The 17565-nt window shown below is 57.9% G+C and overlaps 2 protein-coding genes across 7 annotated transcripts in view; one reads left to right on the top strand and one right to left on the bottom strand.

Annotated features, from left to right (window-relative positions):
• Positions 1-8035, top strand: part of RARA (retinoic acid receptor alpha) — a 47060-nt gene extending 39025 nt beyond the window's left edge. For all 6 annotated transcript variants that reach the window (XM_047756843.1, XM_047756845.1, XM_047756842.1 and 3 more), the window contains 5 exons: positions 1800-1960; positions 2107-2283; positions 3722-3926; positions 5738-5896; positions 6474-8035. In XM_047756843.1, the coding sequence (XP_047612799.1) occupies positions 1800-1960; positions 2107-2283; positions 3722-3926; positions 5738-5896; positions 6474-6691 (920 nt within the window). In that variant the 3' untranslated portion in view covers positions 6692-8035. The remainder of the gene's footprint in view (positions 1-1799; positions 1961-2106; positions 2284-3721; positions 3927-5737; positions 5897-6473) is intronic.
• Positions 8036-14071: 6036 nt separating this feature from the next.
• GJD3 (gap junction protein delta 3) lies at positions 14072-14944 on the bottom strand. The gene has a single exon (XM_047757290.1). The coding sequence runs from the start codon at positions 14942-14944 to the stop codon at positions 14072-14074; it is 873 nt and encodes a 290-aa protein (XP_047613246.1).
• Positions 14945-17565: the final 2621 nt, after the last annotated feature.

Here is a 17565-nt window from a genome sequence, read left to right as displayed (position 1 = left end):
TGTGTGTCCATGTGTGGACAGCCCTTCCCGTTGGCCCCTGGCGGGCTGCATGAGCTCCCACACGGGTCTGCATGTGTCTGCTTCCGGGCCCTGGGTGGCTTTGGGGTGGAACCCAGAGGCCTCCGTGAGTCCCTTGGGATTGTGCATCTCAGGGCAGGGGTGCCGCTCAGTGGTGTGTGCAGGGGCTGTGCTGCAGGCACAGGGATCGGAGGGCCGTTGTCTGGTGAAGCCTGGGACCTGGAGTTGGATGAGAGAATTGGGGCTTCTCTGCTCCCAGAGGAACGGGGGTTTCCAGTACGGGCTCAGCTGAGGCCTGATGGAGGGGGAGAGGGAGGGTTGGACAGGGAGACCCCTCTTGTTTTGAATCATGGGTGTTGCCGTGGTGACCGGTGATTGATGATGTCAGAGATAAATGACGCTGACAGACGCCTCCTTGTCTGCGTGGCCGTTGCCATGGAGCCTGAGCCTTGGGGGATGGGGTGGGGGAGGGGGCTGCAGGACCCTCTAGCCCTTTGTGGGCAGGGCAGTGGAGGAAGGAAGTGGGGAGGGGAGGTGGCGGGGGGTGGGGGGGACATGAGGTGCCCCAGACAGGAGCAGAGGGACCTTGCAGCACCCTGCCACCTCCTGCCACTGGAGGCAGGGCCGGTGTTGGCCGGAGCCCAGGAAAGTGGCTGCTCGGGCGGGCGCTGCAGAGCAGGTGCCAACTTGGAACCTGCAGGCCTGGGACCATTCCCTGCAGGGCCCAGCACCTCCTCCTCCCTCTGCCACTGCCACCTTCCGCTCCCAGAGCTTTTCACTGCAGAAGGACCAGGGTGGGGACCCCCTCTCCCTCCCACCGCCAACTCCCCCTTTCCCTCCCTCCTTCTCCTCTCTGGCTGCTCTGTGCCCCGGAGCTGAGCAGCTGCCATTTCAATAGAATTAAAGCTTCCGAATGATAAACGTCTTGTCACAGCTGCAATTTTCTCTTCCCAAATTATCCCCCCCTCTCCCTCTCCCTCTCCCTTCTCTCCCTTGCACTTTATTGAATTTGCAGAATCGACATGAGTGATCTCCAAATTATGCCAGCTCCCCCCCCACCCGCTGCCCCCTCCCTGGGCCCCCCCACCCTCTCTTCCTCCAGCATCAGCAGCCACCACCACTGGCCCTGTGAGTGATTGTGTGTCTGGGATAATCGGCTGGTAACGACCCCATCGCTTCTTTAAAGCCGAGTGGTGTGTGCGGCTCAGCGCCCCCGGTGATTTGTCAGCTCCCCCGGCTAATGGGCCGCGAGCTTCTCCCACCCGGGCCCCCCACTCTCGGGCCGGGGAGCCCTACTCCTCTCCTCCCTGCCCGGAGAGCAGCTCCGAGCCGGTCTCAGGAACCCTGCTGCCAGGAGGGCTGGGCCGGTGGAGGCCGGAGCCTGTCCTGTCCTTCCCGGGGCCAGAGGGAGCGGGAGGCAGGGAGGCAGAGCACAGAGGTGGGACACTGCACGCGCCCTTTCAACCCAGACCCCCTGGTACCCCGCGTGTGGGCCGGAGGAGAAGCGTGGGAGAGCGGGCACCGCGCTGACCAAGGGCCTGTGTGCTCTGGTCCTGGGTCCTGGGGGCAGGCCTGGGGGGGTGGCCTGGATGGGCATGGGGGGGTGGGCGGTGTGTTGATGTCCCTCCTGTGTCTGTGTACTCGTGCGTGTGTGTGTGTGTGTGTGTGTGTGTGTGTGTGTGTGTGTGTGTGAGAAAGAGAGAGGAGGAGCCGGGGCTGGGGTTGACGGGCTGGGGCCGGGCCGCTGCCCGCACTGCCCTCTAACTGCGTGGCCCCCGCAGCCGTGAGGAACGACCGGAACAAGAAGAAGAAGGAGGCGCCCAAGCCCGAGTGCTCCGAGAGCTACACGCTGACGCCGGAGGTGGGGGAGCTCATCGAGAAGGTGCGCAAAGCGCATCAGGAGACCTTCCCCGCCCTCTGCCAGCTGGGCAAATACACTACGGTACGGCCCTGGGGCAGGGGCCGAGGGGGGGGCACTCCTTCTTCCAGCAGGCCTGCCCCTCCGCTCCCCCCCCCCCATGGGAGCTCCCAGGAAGGGAAGGCGGGTGGAGGGCAGGCCCTGACTCTGCCCCGTCCTGGTCCTCCTAGAACAACAGCTCCGAGCAGCGCGTCTCTCTGGACATTGACCTCTGGGACAAGTTCAGTGAACTCTCCACCAAGTGCATCATTAAGACGGTGGAGTTCGCCAAGCAGCTGCCCGGCTTCACCACCCTCACCATCGCCGACCAGATCACCCTCCTCAAGGCTGCCTGCCTGGACATCCTGGTGAGGGTCTGCACCCTGTCCCCACGTCCTCGGAGGACACCCTGCCACGCCACTTGCCCCCCCACCTAAACACCCTTCGGGAATCGACCTGTCCAAATGCCCCCCGCCGACATTGTCCCCTTCCTCTCCCCTGCGTGTCCACCTGCGCCCTCAGCCACTCGGCACCTGTACACATGTCAATCCACTCTCCGCCCGTCTGTCCATCTGCTTGTCTATTCAGTCTAATAAAGAGTCCCCTGGGACCCTCTGTGGGCAGGCCTTGAACTGGGTGTCAGGAACAGGAGAACACGCCACTGTCCCCTCTCTTCAAAATCTTCTGAGGTTGCAAGACTGGGATGAGTCCTGGCTGGAGATGGCGGAGGGCTGTCCTCTTCCCTGCGGGACAGAGAGCCACCCTGCTTGGCCTGAGGGAACACACCCCAGAGGAGATAGCCTCTAGGGCCTGTGGAAGGGGCATGTCGGTGGCCTGCTGGTGTGGGACCAACTGGATTCCGGGAACTGCAGGGCATTTGGCGGGGCCAGAGTGTGCGCTGGACCGAAAGCGGGCTGGACCGGGTGGGATGGTCAGATCCAAGGCTGGAGAGTGGACTGCTTTCTCTCTCTTTTTTTTTTCTTTTTAGGGCTGCACCCTCGACATTTGGAAGTTCCCAGGCTAGGGGTCGAATTGGAGCTGCAGCTGCCGGCCTACACCACAGCCGCTGCAACGTGGGGTCCAAGCCGCGTCTGCAACCTACACCACAGCTCAGGGCAACACAGGTCCTTAACCCACTGAGCGAGGCCAGGGATGGAACCCAAGTCCTCGTGAATACAAGTCGGGTTCATAACCGGCTGAGCCACGATGGGAACTCCAGGACTGGCTTCTCTTGTCTTCCCTGATGGGCTCAGCCCACCTGTTCCCTCTTGGCCACCTCCAGGGTAGAGAACCTGGGTTGTGACCAGGCTGCTCTTCCTGGTAGGGGTGGGGTGGGAGGTGGGGTGAAGCAGGATGAGGGTTTGACACAGTTTGAAGACGAGATACATTTATTGAGCTCTTGTGTGTACCCAGTCCTGGGAACTGGAGACCTAAATCCACTAGGGTCTTCGCCTTGCTGGAAATTGTACCTTCCCTCTTAATTCTCCGCATGCAGGCGAGGCAGTCGAGAATGAGCTCTGTCTAATACAGTAGCCACTGGCCACGTGCAGCTATTCACATTTAAATTAATTCAAATTAAATTCAGTTTGGTTTCTCAGTTGCGCGAACCACATTTCAAGTACCCAGCAGCCACATTGTGGCTGGTGGCTACTGTGTTGCTCAGTGCAGACGTGGGATGGGTCCATCATTGCAGAAGGTTCTAGCAGACAGTACTGATCTGAATACCAGCCAGGTGGTCCTGGGGGGATGCTGGTGCGGGAAGTGCTGGGGGATGAGTTCCTGAACCCGAGACTCCTCTGCACCCAGATCCTGCGGATCTGCACGCGGTACACGCCTGAGCAGGACACAATGACCTTCTCAGACGGACTGACCTTGAACCGGACCCAGATGCACAACGCCGGCTTTGGGCCTCTCACGGACCTGGTCTTCGCCTTCGCCAACCAGCTGCTGCCCCTGGAGATGGATGATGCTGAGACTGGGCTGCTCAGTGCCATCTGCCTCATCTGTGGAGGTGGGCGGGGGCCCAGGCTCTGGGTGGTGGTGCGGCCCCCAGACCATCTCCTGGGGAGAAGGATGGGGATCCTCAGATCAGAAAGGCATCTTGGCCCCGGTCAGACGGTCACATGAGGAAACCGAGTCCCAGGGGAGCAGGGTCTGGTCTGTGGTCACAAGGGAGCGGTGCAGACCTGAACCCTGGTTCCCCATTGCCAGGCAGTGCCCTTTCTAGGGGGTTTAAGAGTGAGGACTTGAAGGCCAGACCAGTCAGGTTCAAATCCTGGCCAGCATGTGACCTTTAGCAGTTTGCTGAACTTCTCTGAGTTTCCATTTCTTTTCTTTTTTCTTTTCTTTTGCCACACCCATGGCTTTTAGAAGATCCTGGGCCAGGGATCAAACCCAAGCCACAACAGTGACAATGCCAGATCCTTAACTCAGAGCCACCAGGGAACTCCCAAGCCTCTGTTTCTTTCTTTCTCTCTTTTATTTTTTCAGGGCTGCAGGTGGGGCACATGGAAATTCCCAGGCTAGGGATCAAATTGGAGCTGCAGCTGCCGGCCTACACCATAGCCACAGCATCACCAGATCCAAGCCACATCCTCAGCCTATGCTGCAGCTCAAAGAAATGCCGGATCTTAACCCCCTGAGCGAGATCGAACCCACATCTTCATGGAAACTAGTCGGGTTCTTGTCTACTGAGCCACAGAGGGAACTCCCCTAAGCTTCCATCTCTGTAAAACGGGACAGTAAAGGTTCCACCTCATAAAGTTGGTGGGGGGGATTAAGGAGAAGATAAATAAGACACAGTGTTGCCTGGAGTCAGACCCAGTACGTTTTGGCTGCTGCTGCTGTATTGATATTATTATTATTATTATTATTATTTTTTTTTTGTCTTTTTGCCATTTCTTGGGCCGCTCCTGTGGCATATGGAGGTTCTCAGGCTAGGGGTCGAATCAGAGCTGTAGCCACCGGCCTATGCCAGAGCCACAGCAGCGCAGGATCCGAGCCGCGTCTGTGGCCTACACCACAGCTCACGGCAACGCCGGATCGTTAACCCACTGAGCAAGGGCAGGGACCAAACCTGCAACCTCATGGTTCCTAGTCAGATTCGTTAACCACTGCGCCACGACGGGAACTCCTGATATTATTATTATTTTGACCGTGCTCGTGGCATGTAGAAGTTCTGGGGCCAGGGATTGAATCCATGCCACAGCAGTGACAATATGAGATCCTTAACCTGCTGAGTCACCGGGGAACTCCATGCTGTTATTATTTTATTGTTAGGAGTTCTGCCATATCACATGAGTGTCCAGAATAATGGGCAGGACTGGGAGACCTGCCTCTACTTAAGATGGCACTACCGGAGTTCCCATCATGGCTCAGTGATAACAAACCTGACTAGTATCCATGAGGACGTGGGTTCGATCCCAGGCCTCCCTCAGTGGGTTCAGGGTCTGGCGTTTCCTGGAGCTGTGGTGTCTATCACAGCTCGGCTCCCGCATTGCTGTGGCTCTGGCTATAGCTCTGATTTGAGCCCTAACCCGGGAACTTCCATATGCCATGGGTGCAGCCCTAAAAAGAAAAAAAAAAGATGGCACTGCCTGTGTTCAGAGGTCCAACTGCTATGAACTTTGGGCACCCCCAGTCCCCAGTGCCTCTACTCACATTTAAGAGGGCCTAGGACCTTTCCGTGTGAGGAGGCCCTGGGAGCAGAGCCCATCAGTCCGTGGCCTGGGCAGGCGCGCCCCCGGGTGGCCAAGGCTGGGAGCGCAGCCGTGTTCCTCTCTTGGCCAGGGCTGCTGCTCAGCGGGCCTCTTGCTTCCTCAGACCGGCAGGACCTGGAGCAGCCAGACAGGGTGGACATGCTGCAGGAGCCACTGCTTGAGGCACTGAAGGTCTATGTGCGGAAACGGAGGCCCAGCCGCCCACACATGTTCCCCAAGATGCTGATGAAGATCACAGACCTGCGAAGCATCAGTGCTAAGGGTAAGGTCCCCACACCTGGAGGGACATCCCGTGTGTCTGCTGGGGCTGGGCCCCAGCACCTGGCCCAGGCCCCACGTCTTTGTGCCCATGAGGTGCTCCACTCACCTGGAACCCCCCCCCCCCCCCCCCCCCCCGGTCCAGGTGACCCCCTACCTATGAGCCTCAAGGTGGCAGTGTCGTCTTTGCCTGGTGGTTAAGGGCGGGGCTCTGGAGCCCGACCATGCAGGAGTGTGTCCTTGAGCAGGTCTCAAGATAGCTCTGAGCCTCAGTGCCCCACCCCAAGGTGTTTCAGAGTTCTGAGAGGTCGGTGGGAGAGTCCAGGGCACACAGCACTTAGGAAAGGCCCCGCGTCACACCCGGGCCGTCTGACCCCAGCGCTGAGTTTGGAACCACTTTGCCCTGCTGCCCTTCAGGTGCGGGGGCTTCAGAGAGCTGGTTATGCCACCAAAGGGCTGAGCCCTGTGTTCAGTGCGGGAGCCTATATTGGTAGTATTGACCTTGCCACCCTCTTCCTGCTCCCTCCTGGGGCTGGAGGAGTGGGGCGGGCACCCTGACCCCTGTCCCTCCTTCCCTGCAGGGGCCGAGCGCGTGATCACGCTGAAGATGGAGATCCCGGGCTCCATGCCACCTCTCATCCAGGAAATGCTGGAGAACTCAGAGGGCCTGGACACTCTGAGCGGACAAGCGGGGGGCGGGGGGCGGGACGGGGGTGGCCTGGCCCCGCCGCCCGGCAGCTGCAGCCCCAGCCTCAGCCCCAGCTCGAACAGAAGCAGCCCGGCCACCCACTCCCCGTGACTGCCTGCGCCCCGTGGACTCGGCCCTTGCCCCACGCCCTGGCTTTTCTCTGCCTTTCTACCAACCATGCGACCCCCGCCGGCCCTGCCCCCCACCCGTCCTCCCTTCCCCGGGGGCCGGGAGAGCGGAGGCCGCGATGATTCTTTGGACAGAGGCCCGGGCCTGCGATGGACCGCCCGCCCGCTCCTGCAGCCTGGGCTGACGTCAGGGGCAAGGCCACGAACTGCGTGCGGACCCCTGGGCCCGGGCCTCCGGATGGGGCCTGGGGGCCTCGTGTTCATCAAGACACCCCTCTGCCCACCTCGCCACATCTTCATCACCAGCAAATGCCAGGACCTGGCTCCCCCATCCTCAGAACTCGCAAGCCATTGTCCCCCTGTTGGGGAACCCCCCCCTGCCTTGGTTGGTGACAGAGGGGTGGGCCAGGGGTGGGGGCTTCCCCCTGTACATACTCTGCCATACCAACCCCCAGGTATTAATTCTCGCTGGTTTTGTTTTTATTTTAATTTTTTTTTTTTTGGTTTTGATTTTTTTAATAAGAATTTTCATTTTAAGCACATTTATACCGAAGGAATCTGTGCGGTGTATTGGGGGGAGCTGGATCCAGAGCTGGAGCGGGGTGGGTCCTGGGGGAGGGGAAACGGCCCAGAGGGGGCTCCCACCCTCTCCATGTCCCCGTGCCCCCTAAGCCCCCCTCCTCAGCCTCTTCCTCCTCAGTTTTCTCTTTGAAACTGTGAAGTACTAACTCCGAGGCCTGCCCCCCCTTCTCTCTCTGCCTAACCACTGGGCGTGGGCAGTTTTGGGGGATCCCGGGAGGTGGAACCTCACCCAAGAGATGGGTAAGCGAGGGGGCCCTCAGAACAGACAAGCGTGTGTTTCTCAGCCCTGTGTCCTTGGCAGAGCTGCTCCCCATCAGGGCCCGCGTCATCTAAGCCCTCCAGCGCCCCCTGTGAAGGGGCTGGCCAGGGGGTCCGAGCCGCCCCCACCCCCCAGCCTCACAGCCACCAGCACCGCCCGCAGGGCCCCCAGACACACACACACACACACACATACACACACACACAGTGGACAGACGGGCTGACAGACACACGTGGCCCGGGTTCCTCCATTTCCCTGGCCTGTCCCCCCGACCCTCCACCAGCACCCCCTCCTTACCCCGCAGGACGGGCCTACAGGGGGTCTCCTCCCTTCACCCCTGCACCCCCGGGCTGGGGGAGCTGGCTCTGCCCTGCCCTCCTTGCCCGGGGTTGGGGTCTCAGCCCCCCAGAGCCCGCTGGTGCACCTGTTACTGTTGGACTTTCCACTGAGATCTACTGGATAAAGAATAAAGTTCTATTTATTCTACACGTGCCTTTAAGCCTCGCTGCCTCGCCGCCTTTTCTTGGTGTCTGGGCAGGGGGCTGGGGGTCAGAAATGGGCACTGGAGGCCAAGCTACCTTCGGGGCCTGACTTGCTGGGCTGGGGTTTTTTTATTTTATTTTATTTTTCCCTTTCTTTTAATGCCCCTGTGGCATATGGAGTTCCTGGGCCCAGACATCAGATCTGAGCTACCTGGGCCGGGGATTGAACCTGTGTCCCAGCGCTCCAGAGACACTACCAATCCTGTTGCGCCACAGGGAGAACTCCTGGGCTGTGGGGTCCTTGGAGACCCTATGGAAGGAGATGGGCCTGCCCTTGGGAAGCCTTTGGTCTAGGGCCCTACGAAGCCCCCGTGAAAGACCCTCAGTTATGGGGGTGGGGAGACCCTAGTTGGAGGGAGAAAGCCAGCCCTGGCCCTCAAGAGAGTCCCCAGCTTTTGGGAAGCCAGAGGCTGGGTTTGGGGGCCACTTAGTGGCAGAGGAGTTCTGTTTTTGGAGTGGCTGCAGATGACCTTCTTGGTGGGAGTGACAGTTGGCACTGGGTCCGGGGCAATCTAACAAGAACTCAGGGTGGGGACGGACGCTAGGGAGGCCAGCCAGTCATCCCTCTGCCTCCACGAAGAACTGTCCTGCCCTCCCCTGTCCACCCGCAAGGTCACTGTGGGTAGGAGGCACAGAGGACAGACAGGTGACAGGGAACCTGGATGCTCCAGATTGAAACGATGGACTGTGGCAGGTCTTGAGGTGCCTCAGGAGCCAGTTTTACCCCCCATTACACTGCTCAAGTCCCAGAGAGAGCAGTGCATTTGCTCAGGGTCACACAGCAAGTTAGCGGCAGATCAGGGAGCCATACTGAGGGCTCCCACCTCTCAGCCAGGGGAGACCTGGACCCCTGAAGCCCCCAGAGTAGTGTCAGGCACCGAAGTCTGGTGGGGTCTGGGAGGCGGCTGCAGAGGCTAGGTTTGGAGAAGGTTAGCTGGGCGCCGAGGCAGGAAGAGATTCCTGGGCAGGAAGGGTCCCCGCCTGCGATTTCTACTTCAGCCATCAGGTGGCGCCAGCTTCCTGATTCTGTCACGTCTGGCCCAGGCTGGAGCGGGTGCTGAGGACTGGCTCTTCCTTTAGCAAATATTTTCTAACACTTTCTTTATGAACCTGAAAGAAACTTCATAACATACCTACATACATGCTTTAAAAAATCACTAGGCTCTCCGGAGCTCCCGTCGTGGCGCAGTGGTTAACAAATCCGACTAGGAACCATGAGGACGCAGGTTTGATCCCTGGCCTGGCTCAGTGGGTTGAGGATCCAGCGTTGCCCTGAGCTGTGGTGTAGGTCGCAGACGCGGCTCGGATGCCAAGTTGCTGTGGCTGTGGTGTAGGCCGGCAGCTACAGCTCCGATTCGACCCCTAGCCTGGGAACCTCCATATGCCGCAGGAGCGGCCCTAGAAAAGGCAAAAAAAAAAAAAAATCACTATGCTCTGGAGGTGTATTATACATGAGAAATGCAGAGAAGGTACTGTGAATTTCAATATGTCAATGCTTGGGCGAAATCACTGGGCGGATACAACCTCTCTATGCCCGATTCTTCTTCTTTTTTTTTGGCCGCCCAGCAGCATATGGAGTCCCTGGGCCAGGGATCAGATCCCAGCCACAGCTGCACCCTAAGCCACACCTGTGGCAATGCTGGATCCTTAACCCACTGTGTGGGGGCCGAGGATCGAACCTGCATCCCAGCACTCCCAAGACGCTACCGATCCAGTTGCACCATGGTGGGAACTCCTGATTCTATTTTTAGTGAATATTTGGACTTAAGAAGATCAGAAGGAGTTCCCGTCGTTGCGCAGTGGTTAACGAATCCGACTAGGAGTCATGAGGTTGTGGGTTAAGGATCCGGCATTGCCGTGAGCTGTGGTGTAGGTTGCAGATGCGGCTCGAATCCTACGTTGCTGTGGCTGTGGTGTAGGCTGGCAGCTACAGCTCGGATTAGACCCCTAGCCTGGGAACCTCCATATGCCCCAGGAGCGGCCCAAAAAATGGCAAAAAGACAAAAAAAAAAAAAAAGAAGAAGAAGATCAGAAGCTATTCCGTACAAGAAACCCAGGAAACCCAGGAGATGGAGTTCCCATCGTGGCTCAGTGGTTAATGAACCTGACTAGGAACCAGGAGGTTGCGGGTTCGATCCCTGGCCTTGCTCAGTGGGTTAAGGATCCGGCATTGCCGTGAGCTGTGGTGTAGGTTGCAGATGCGGCTCGAATCCCACGTTGCTGTGGCTGTGGTGTAGGCTGGCAGCTACAGCTCTGATTAGACCCCTAGCCTGGGAATCTCCATGTGCCGCAGGAACAGCCCTAGAAAAGGCAAAAAGACCAAAAAAAAAAAAAAAGAAAAGAAAAGAAAAGAAAAAGAAACCCAGGAGAGTTAAAGAGTGTTAGTGGTGCTGAAATAAAAAACTGATCATGAATAATAAAACCACATACGAAGATTCCCCAAACTAAACCCTTAAGGTTTTATATGTAAAACAGTCAGGTTTTAGCCTCAGATAATTATAAAGAGCTTGTTCACTACATAAATGTCAGTGGGACATTCTAAAATCATGTGCAACAATTTTTTTTTGGCCACACCCCCTGCATATGGACGTTTCCCCAGCCGGGGCTTGAACCTGTGCTGCCGAAGAGACAATGCTGGATCCATAACCTGCTGCACAGCAGCAGGAACTCCCTGACAATTCTTTATTTTGGGGGGAACATCTTGGCATTCCTAGCCCCTGCCCGCCAAATGCCAACAGAGTCCCCTTCATTGTGATGACTTTTTTTGTTTTTTTCTTTTTAGGGCTGCACCCAAGGCATATGGAGGTTGCCAGGCTAGGGGTCCAATCAGAGCTACAGCTGCCGGCCACAACACCACCAGATCGGAGCTGCGTCCGAGATCTACACCATAGCTCAGAGCAACACTGTATCTTTAAGCCACTGAACGAGGCCAGGGATCGAACCTGCAACCTCATGGTTTCTAGTCAGATTCATTTCCGCTGAGCCACGATGGGAACACCCAGTGACCCTCACATTTTACAAAGCACCCCTTTGTGATGGTAACTTTGCTGCGGGGACTGGTGGAGCTTGAGGTTGCCCTGGATGATTTGAAGTCCTCCACAGTAGAGTTTCTCATACAAGGCACAAGCGACAAGGGCTGGGAATGGTTTGTTGTGAGGGACCATGCCATGCACTATAGGATGTTTAGCAGCATCCCTGGCTTCTAGCCACTAGTTGCACCTTTCTGCAAGCTGTGACAGCCTGCAGACATTGCTAAATGTTCCCTGGTAGGGGGGAATGGCCCCCCAGTTGAGAACCGCTGCTGTGGCATCTGGTCATCCAGGGCTGACTTGTGCTTTGCCTATGAGAGCACAGGGCAGAGGCATTTAACAAGGCCTGGAGCAGGGCTAGGAAGGCTTCCTGGAAGAAGTGACTCCCCTCCCAGTTAAATCTCTAAGGGGAAGAGTTAGCCAGGTGGGACACAGAGGTGATAAAATCTTGTGATCAGAAACTGTCATTTGCTCTTTTTTTTGGTTCTGTTTTGCTTTGCTTTTTAGGGCTGCACCTGTGGCATATGGAGGTTCCCAGGCTAGGGGTTGAATCAGAGCTACGGCTGCCAGCCTAGGCCACAGCCACAGTAACACAGGATCTGAGCTGTGACTGGGACCTATACCACAGCTCGTGGCAACATCAGATCCTTAACCCACTGAGCGAGGCCAGGGATCAAACCCGCAACCGTATGGTTCTTAGTTGGATTCGTTTCCACTGCACCACAAGGGGAACCCCCACTCTGTGTTTTAACTATTTTGGGTGTTGGTTTAAATGGTTGGAGAGGCTGGGATGGGCTCAGGTCAAGGCCAATTCAGGAGGTGGACTTGATCCTGAGGGAGTGGTGGGAGTGAAGGATTTTAAGCCTGTGGGTGAGATATTGAGATTAGAATGGCAGGAGCAGAGGCTGAGGAAAGGACTACTCCAGGACAACGGTGACAGCTGCCCCTGGGCAGCCGCCGAAGACGTAGAGAAGAGCAGACGAGAGAGTAGGAAATGCTGGAGTTCCCTGGTGGCTCAGCGGGTTAAGGATCCAGCGTTATCACTGCTGTGGCTTGGGTTGGATCCCTGGCCTGGGAACTTCCGCATGCCGTGAGTGCAGCCAAAGAAAACAAAAAACCAAAAACCAGCAGCCACTCACCACGGATGGAGGCTGGTCCAAGCTGAGATGTGCTCCAAGCACAGAACATGCTCCAGACTTCAAAGACTTCGTACAAAACCAAAAAATGCAAAGCATCTGCTTAACCATCTTTTTTTTTTTTTTTTTTTGCCTTGCCCAAGGCAAGTGGAAGTTCCTGGGTCAGGAATCCAACCCGCACCACAGCACAGACCGAAGCTGCGGCAGTGACAAGGCTGGATCCTTAACCTGCTGCACCACAGGAAAACTCCTCAATGCTTTGTTATACTGATGGTGTGTTGAAATAATATTTTGGATATATTGGGTGAAAGAAAATATATTACTACATATGGGACAGGGGACCCCTGAGGGCATAAGTAGGGGGATTCCAGGAGTTCCCGCTGTGGCGCAATGAGATTGGCAGCGGCTTGGGAATGCTGGGATGCAGGTTCGATCCCTGGCCTGGCACAGTGGATCCAGGGTTGCTGCGGCTTAGTTTGAGGCTGCAGTTGGATCTGATCCCTGGCCTGGGAGCTCCACAGGCCGCGGGGTGGCCAAGAGCAAAGAAAGAAAAAGGAAAGACCCTTCCAGCTGCCGTCTGGCGTCTAGGCGGGGAAGCAGGCAAGCTGAGGAAAGAGGAGTAAAGCAACGGACAGAGAGGGACTGGCCGAGGACACCAAAGAAAATTGGCCCAGGGGCGCCCTGGCAGCTGCTTAGAAGGGTCTGGTGAAGCCCACGGGACTACGTGATGGCCCGTGGATTTTTCACTTGCTTACAGCAAGTGGCCCCACTGGGGCCCTGAAGGAGGAAGCAGATGGAGGCCGAGGAGAGACGGGAGGCAAGCCGTGTAGACAGTTCCTTGTAATTCCCCAGGGGGAAAGAGGGTGCTGGCTGCAGGAAAATGCAGGGCCAGGAGCACGTGTGGGGAGGAGGGGTTTTTTTTTTGAGGATTTTGGGGGGCTGGGATAAGCAGCAGGGTGAGGAGGGCGAAGCCGGAAGAGAAAATCCTGACCTCTGACCCAGCCTTGCCCAGACCGCAAGGTCAAGAGTGTAGATGGTGCCCACGGGTCCCACCAGACCGAGCCCCCCCCCTCCCACCTGCCCGGGCTGAAGGGTGGCCTCCCCACACTTCCTGTGAGGGCGCCATCAGGAGCGGAGATCTTCTCATGAGGCCCCTGCAGGTGCGGGGGCCACAGGGGCTGCTGCTGGCCCTGGACCCTGGCCATCCACAGAGTGCATGTCAGAGACACACAGGGCTCACACAGATGTGTGCACACATACACACACATAGCACTCACACAGGGTAGGCACATACACATGCACAGAGAGCACGCACGGGATGGACACATGCTCACGCACATGCTTGCACACCCAGAGCTCACGCAGGTTTTACGTCTGCCTGGGGAACAGACAGCTTACACCACGGATACATGTGTCAACATGTGCGTGTGTGTGTGTGCGCAGAGGCAGAGAGGTCGCACTGAGGCGGTGCCTCAGTCTGAACCAGGAGAGGCCTCGGGGAGCTGGTATGGCACGTGTTTTCATTCCCAGTAAACAACTGGGTCCCCAGGGCAAACTCCACCTTCCACTAGCTCTGTCCTCCTCCTGTCCTCTTTCTCTCAGGCCCCCTGGCCGCTTTCCTGTCTACCTGGACCAGCCTTAGTTCATTTGGTGCCACCCGCCTCAGCTGGCAAGTGTGAATGCTGCCTGGCAGGTGTGCCCCCTACGTGGCATCTGCCTTGAGTGGGGTGCCCTGCGAACAGTTGATGCAGAGTCACCTCTCGCTCTGGGGTGGTGGGGTCCAGCTTCTGACCTCACTCCCTGCCAGAGGCAGTTCTAGATGGCTAGGTCCTGGCGGACAGTGGCCAGCGACACCACGCTGCGGACGCTGCCCCTCTCGCTGTCGCTGGCCGGCGACTGGTGCGCATAGGCAGGCGGCGGGTATGGGTCTGGATCCCGGCCCGAGCGCCGGGCCGGCAGGGCGGGCAGGGCGGGCGACGGCGGCGGGAGCAGCTGCTGAGCCTTCTCATGCGCGCGGTTGCAGAGATTGTCGCGCTCTGCCGCCTGGCGAAAGCGGCCGGCGCGCGGGTGACCCTTCCAGAGCAGGTGCCCGAGCTCGACCACGCTGAGCAGCGCCGAGAGCAGCCCCACCGCGAAGTAGAAGACCACGAAGACAGTCTTCTCGGTGGGCCGGCTCACGAAGCAATCCACCGTGTGCGGGCACGGGGGGCCGGTGCACGCGAAGTGCGGGGCCACGCGGAAGCCGTAGAGCAGCGCCTGGCCCGCCAGGAAGGCCAGCTCGGCCAGGAGGCGCAGCGCCACGCTCAGCAGGTAGCAGCGGCGCGCGCGGCGGCCCCCGGGGCGCCCCGGGGTTCCCGGCTCACTGTCCGCGCCTCCCTGCTCCTTGCTGGCCCGGTGCATGGAGTAGATGACGAAGAGCACCGGGGGCGCCGAGAGCAGCAGGATGTGGAAGAGCCAGAAGCGGTAGTGGGAGATGGGGAAGGCGCGGTCGTAGCAGGTCTGGCGACAGCCTGGCTGCAGCGTGTTGCACACGAACTCCTCCTGCTCGTCCTCGAACACGGCGCCGCCCACCGTGGCCAGCACCAGGATGCGGAAAATCAGCATGACCACCAGCCACAGGCGGCCCACGAGCGGCGACTGCAGCTGCACGGCGTCCAGCAGCGAGCCGAGGAACGCCCACTCCCCCATGGCGCTGGGGACAGACACGGGGCGGGTAGTCAGAGGCCAGAAGGATCAGGGTCCCCAGCCCTCTGTGCCTGTCCAAGTGGGGTCGGTTAGATCTCCTCTAACTTCGAGGTGAGCCAGAGCCGGGGTTTAGAAGGGACTTTGTGCGAACAAAGGACTTAGCAAAGGGGCTGGGGGCGAGGGGTTAGTTGATACTCGGCTTGGAACCGATGGGGGCTGGGGAGACGCTCCACCCCGGGTCTCTAGTCAGACACCCATAAGCCCATCGGACCTTGGAGGTCAGCGCCCCCAGCCCCTGGCTGCATCTGTAGAAGCAGAAACCCGGCAGCGCCCCCAAGTGCTCAAGGACGCTTTCCCTGGCAAGAGCGGTTTGGTACCCCAGGCTCGGCGAAGCCCCGGCCAGTGCAGGGCCCACCTCCTTCCTTCTCCGCCCACCGTTTCTCCCGTCCCTTGCTCTGCAGTCAGCGCCTCTCAGAATCGGGGCACGTACACAAAGTTAAACCCACTTCCAAAACTCTCTCAGGCTCCATTGTCCCAGGTGTCCCCTGCCATCTGACCCCAGTGTGGCAGGAATGCTGACCCACCTTCTCCTCCCTGGGGTCCCTGGGGTTCCTCTGCTTCCAGCCTCCCGTACCTCCCCAGAGCCTTCCCAACACCTCCCCCTACCGATACCACAGGCTCTGGATGCCCTCAGACCCTCGCCTGACCCACTCACCCTGTAGCTGTCGCTGGGATGTCAGAGCTGAGCGAAGGACCCTGGGAGATGACTGCGACCTGTTCCTCCTGGTCCCTCTTTCATTTTCCCTTTTGGATGTGGCGGGGATGGATGACAGACAGGTCAGGATGGCTGAGAGGGGCTAGCTCTCCCCCTTCTCTTAAAGAGACAGGGTGACCCTGTTGGCTGGCTCCGCCCCCGGGAACAGACCCAGGGCCACACCCCTTGCTGGGCTCTGCCAGCCCTCTCTTTCCATCCCCTTGCCTACCTGCACCCCATCCCCATCCCGCAGCTGTGTCTCCCACTGGAAATGAAGGAGGGGGTTAACCAGAGCTGCCCCCCTTATTGGGGGAACCAGGGGGCTCACGGAAGCCCACCCCCAACAGACTCCTCCAAACTGGAAGACCTAGATCCACTGTCAAGTGACTGTCCCTATGGAAGGAGGCCTTCAAGGCTGGAGGGAGGTTTGATGCTGGCACTGGGGGCACTGATATTTTAAGAGGCAGAAGACACCTGGTACCTCTGGTTTCAGCTCTGCCACTACTAACCTTGGACAAGTCACTCAGCTCCTCTGGGCCAGAGTCTCCTGGCTTGTCAACTGACCCCCAAGTTTCCTTCCTGCTCTCATCTTTTTTTTGTGGCCGTGCCTGAGGCATGTGGAAGTTCCCGGGCCAGGGATCGAACTCTGGCAACCGCAGCGACTCAAGCTGCAGCAGTGACAACACCAGATCCTTAACCCACTGTGCCACAAGGAAATTCCCCCCAGCCCTGCATCTTAATGCTAAGGTCCCAACTGCATTACAGAGAACAAAAAAGCCATGGCGGTTCCTGCTGTGGCCCAGCAGAAACGAACCCAGCTAGTATCCATGAGGACGCAGATTCAATCCCTGGCCTCACTCAGTGGGAGGGGGATCCGACATTGCCGTGAGCTGTGGTGTAGGTCACAGATGTGGCTCAGATCCACAGCATTGCTGTGGCTGTGGTGTAGACTGGCAGCTATAGCTCCGATTGGACCCCTAGCCTGGGAACCTCCATATGTCGCAGGTGCAGCCTTAAAAAGAAAAAAAGGAAAAAAGAAAAAAAGGAAGAAGAAGTCTGAGCCCAGAAAAATATCTCACATGGAAAAACATTAAGGTATCAAGAGTGTCTGGCTTTCATAGTGAAAGAAAAGCTTTTGCTTCTCTGCTGCTTTTCTGTAATTTCCAGATTTACTGTAATAAGCATGTCATTTTATAATGTGAAAAGGCGTCTTTCCCCCCATATGACTCTGAACTGAGTCACCTTCTTCTGCTCTAGGTGGCAGGAGAAGTTGTCCCATAGGGGAGGGGAGTTCAGATGACCAATGGTCACCTGAGTGGCCAGGGAGGGCCACTCCCAGGAGGACGTTTTTGCTTGTCCCCTCTGCCTTTCTGGGCATCTGCACAGCACTCCCCTCTCTCAGCTGTGCACCTGCTCCGAGCCAGGCCCTGTGCCTTGCCCATCACACCAATTAGCTCATTTAATCCTCCTGATGACCTTGGCAGGCAGGAAGCTGAAGGCTAAGCTGCTTGGTACAGCCACACAGCCAGAAAGAGCAGTTCCTGGCTTCATGCCCAGCCTCACTGGTTTAGAGCCCATGTTCTTTTTTTGGCTGAGCCTGTGGCATTCAGAAGTTCCCTGGCCAGGAATTGAACCTGCACCACAGCAGCGACCTGAGCCACAGGAGAGATGCCAGATCCTTAACCTAATGGATAACCTCCTTTTTTTGTTTTTAGGGCTGGACCTGCAGCATATGGAGGTTCTCAGGATAGGGATTGAATCTGAGCTGTAGCTGCCGGCCTATGCCACAGCCACAGCCATGCCAGATCCAAGCCGTATCTTTGACCTACAGCACAAATCACGGCAACGCCAGAGCCTTAACCCAATGAGC

The sequence above is a fragment of the Phacochoerus africanus genome, chromosome 14 (assembly GCF_016906955.1).
Source record: "Phacochoerus africanus isolate WHEZ1 chromosome 14, ROS_Pafr_v1, whole genome shotgun sequence".
Lineage (NCBI taxonomy): Eukaryota > Metazoa > Chordata > Mammalia > Artiodactyla > Suidae > Phacochoerus > Phacochoerus africanus.
The sequence above is the reverse complement of the archived record's forward strand: the minus strand, read 5'-3'. Positions and strand labels throughout refer to the sequence as shown.

Excerpts from the sequence above, each read along its gene's own strand:
- GJD3 (XM_047757290.1), bottom strand. The coding sequence starts at position 14,944 with ATGGGGGAGTGGGCGTTCCTCGGCTCGCTGCTGGACGCCGTGCAGCTG.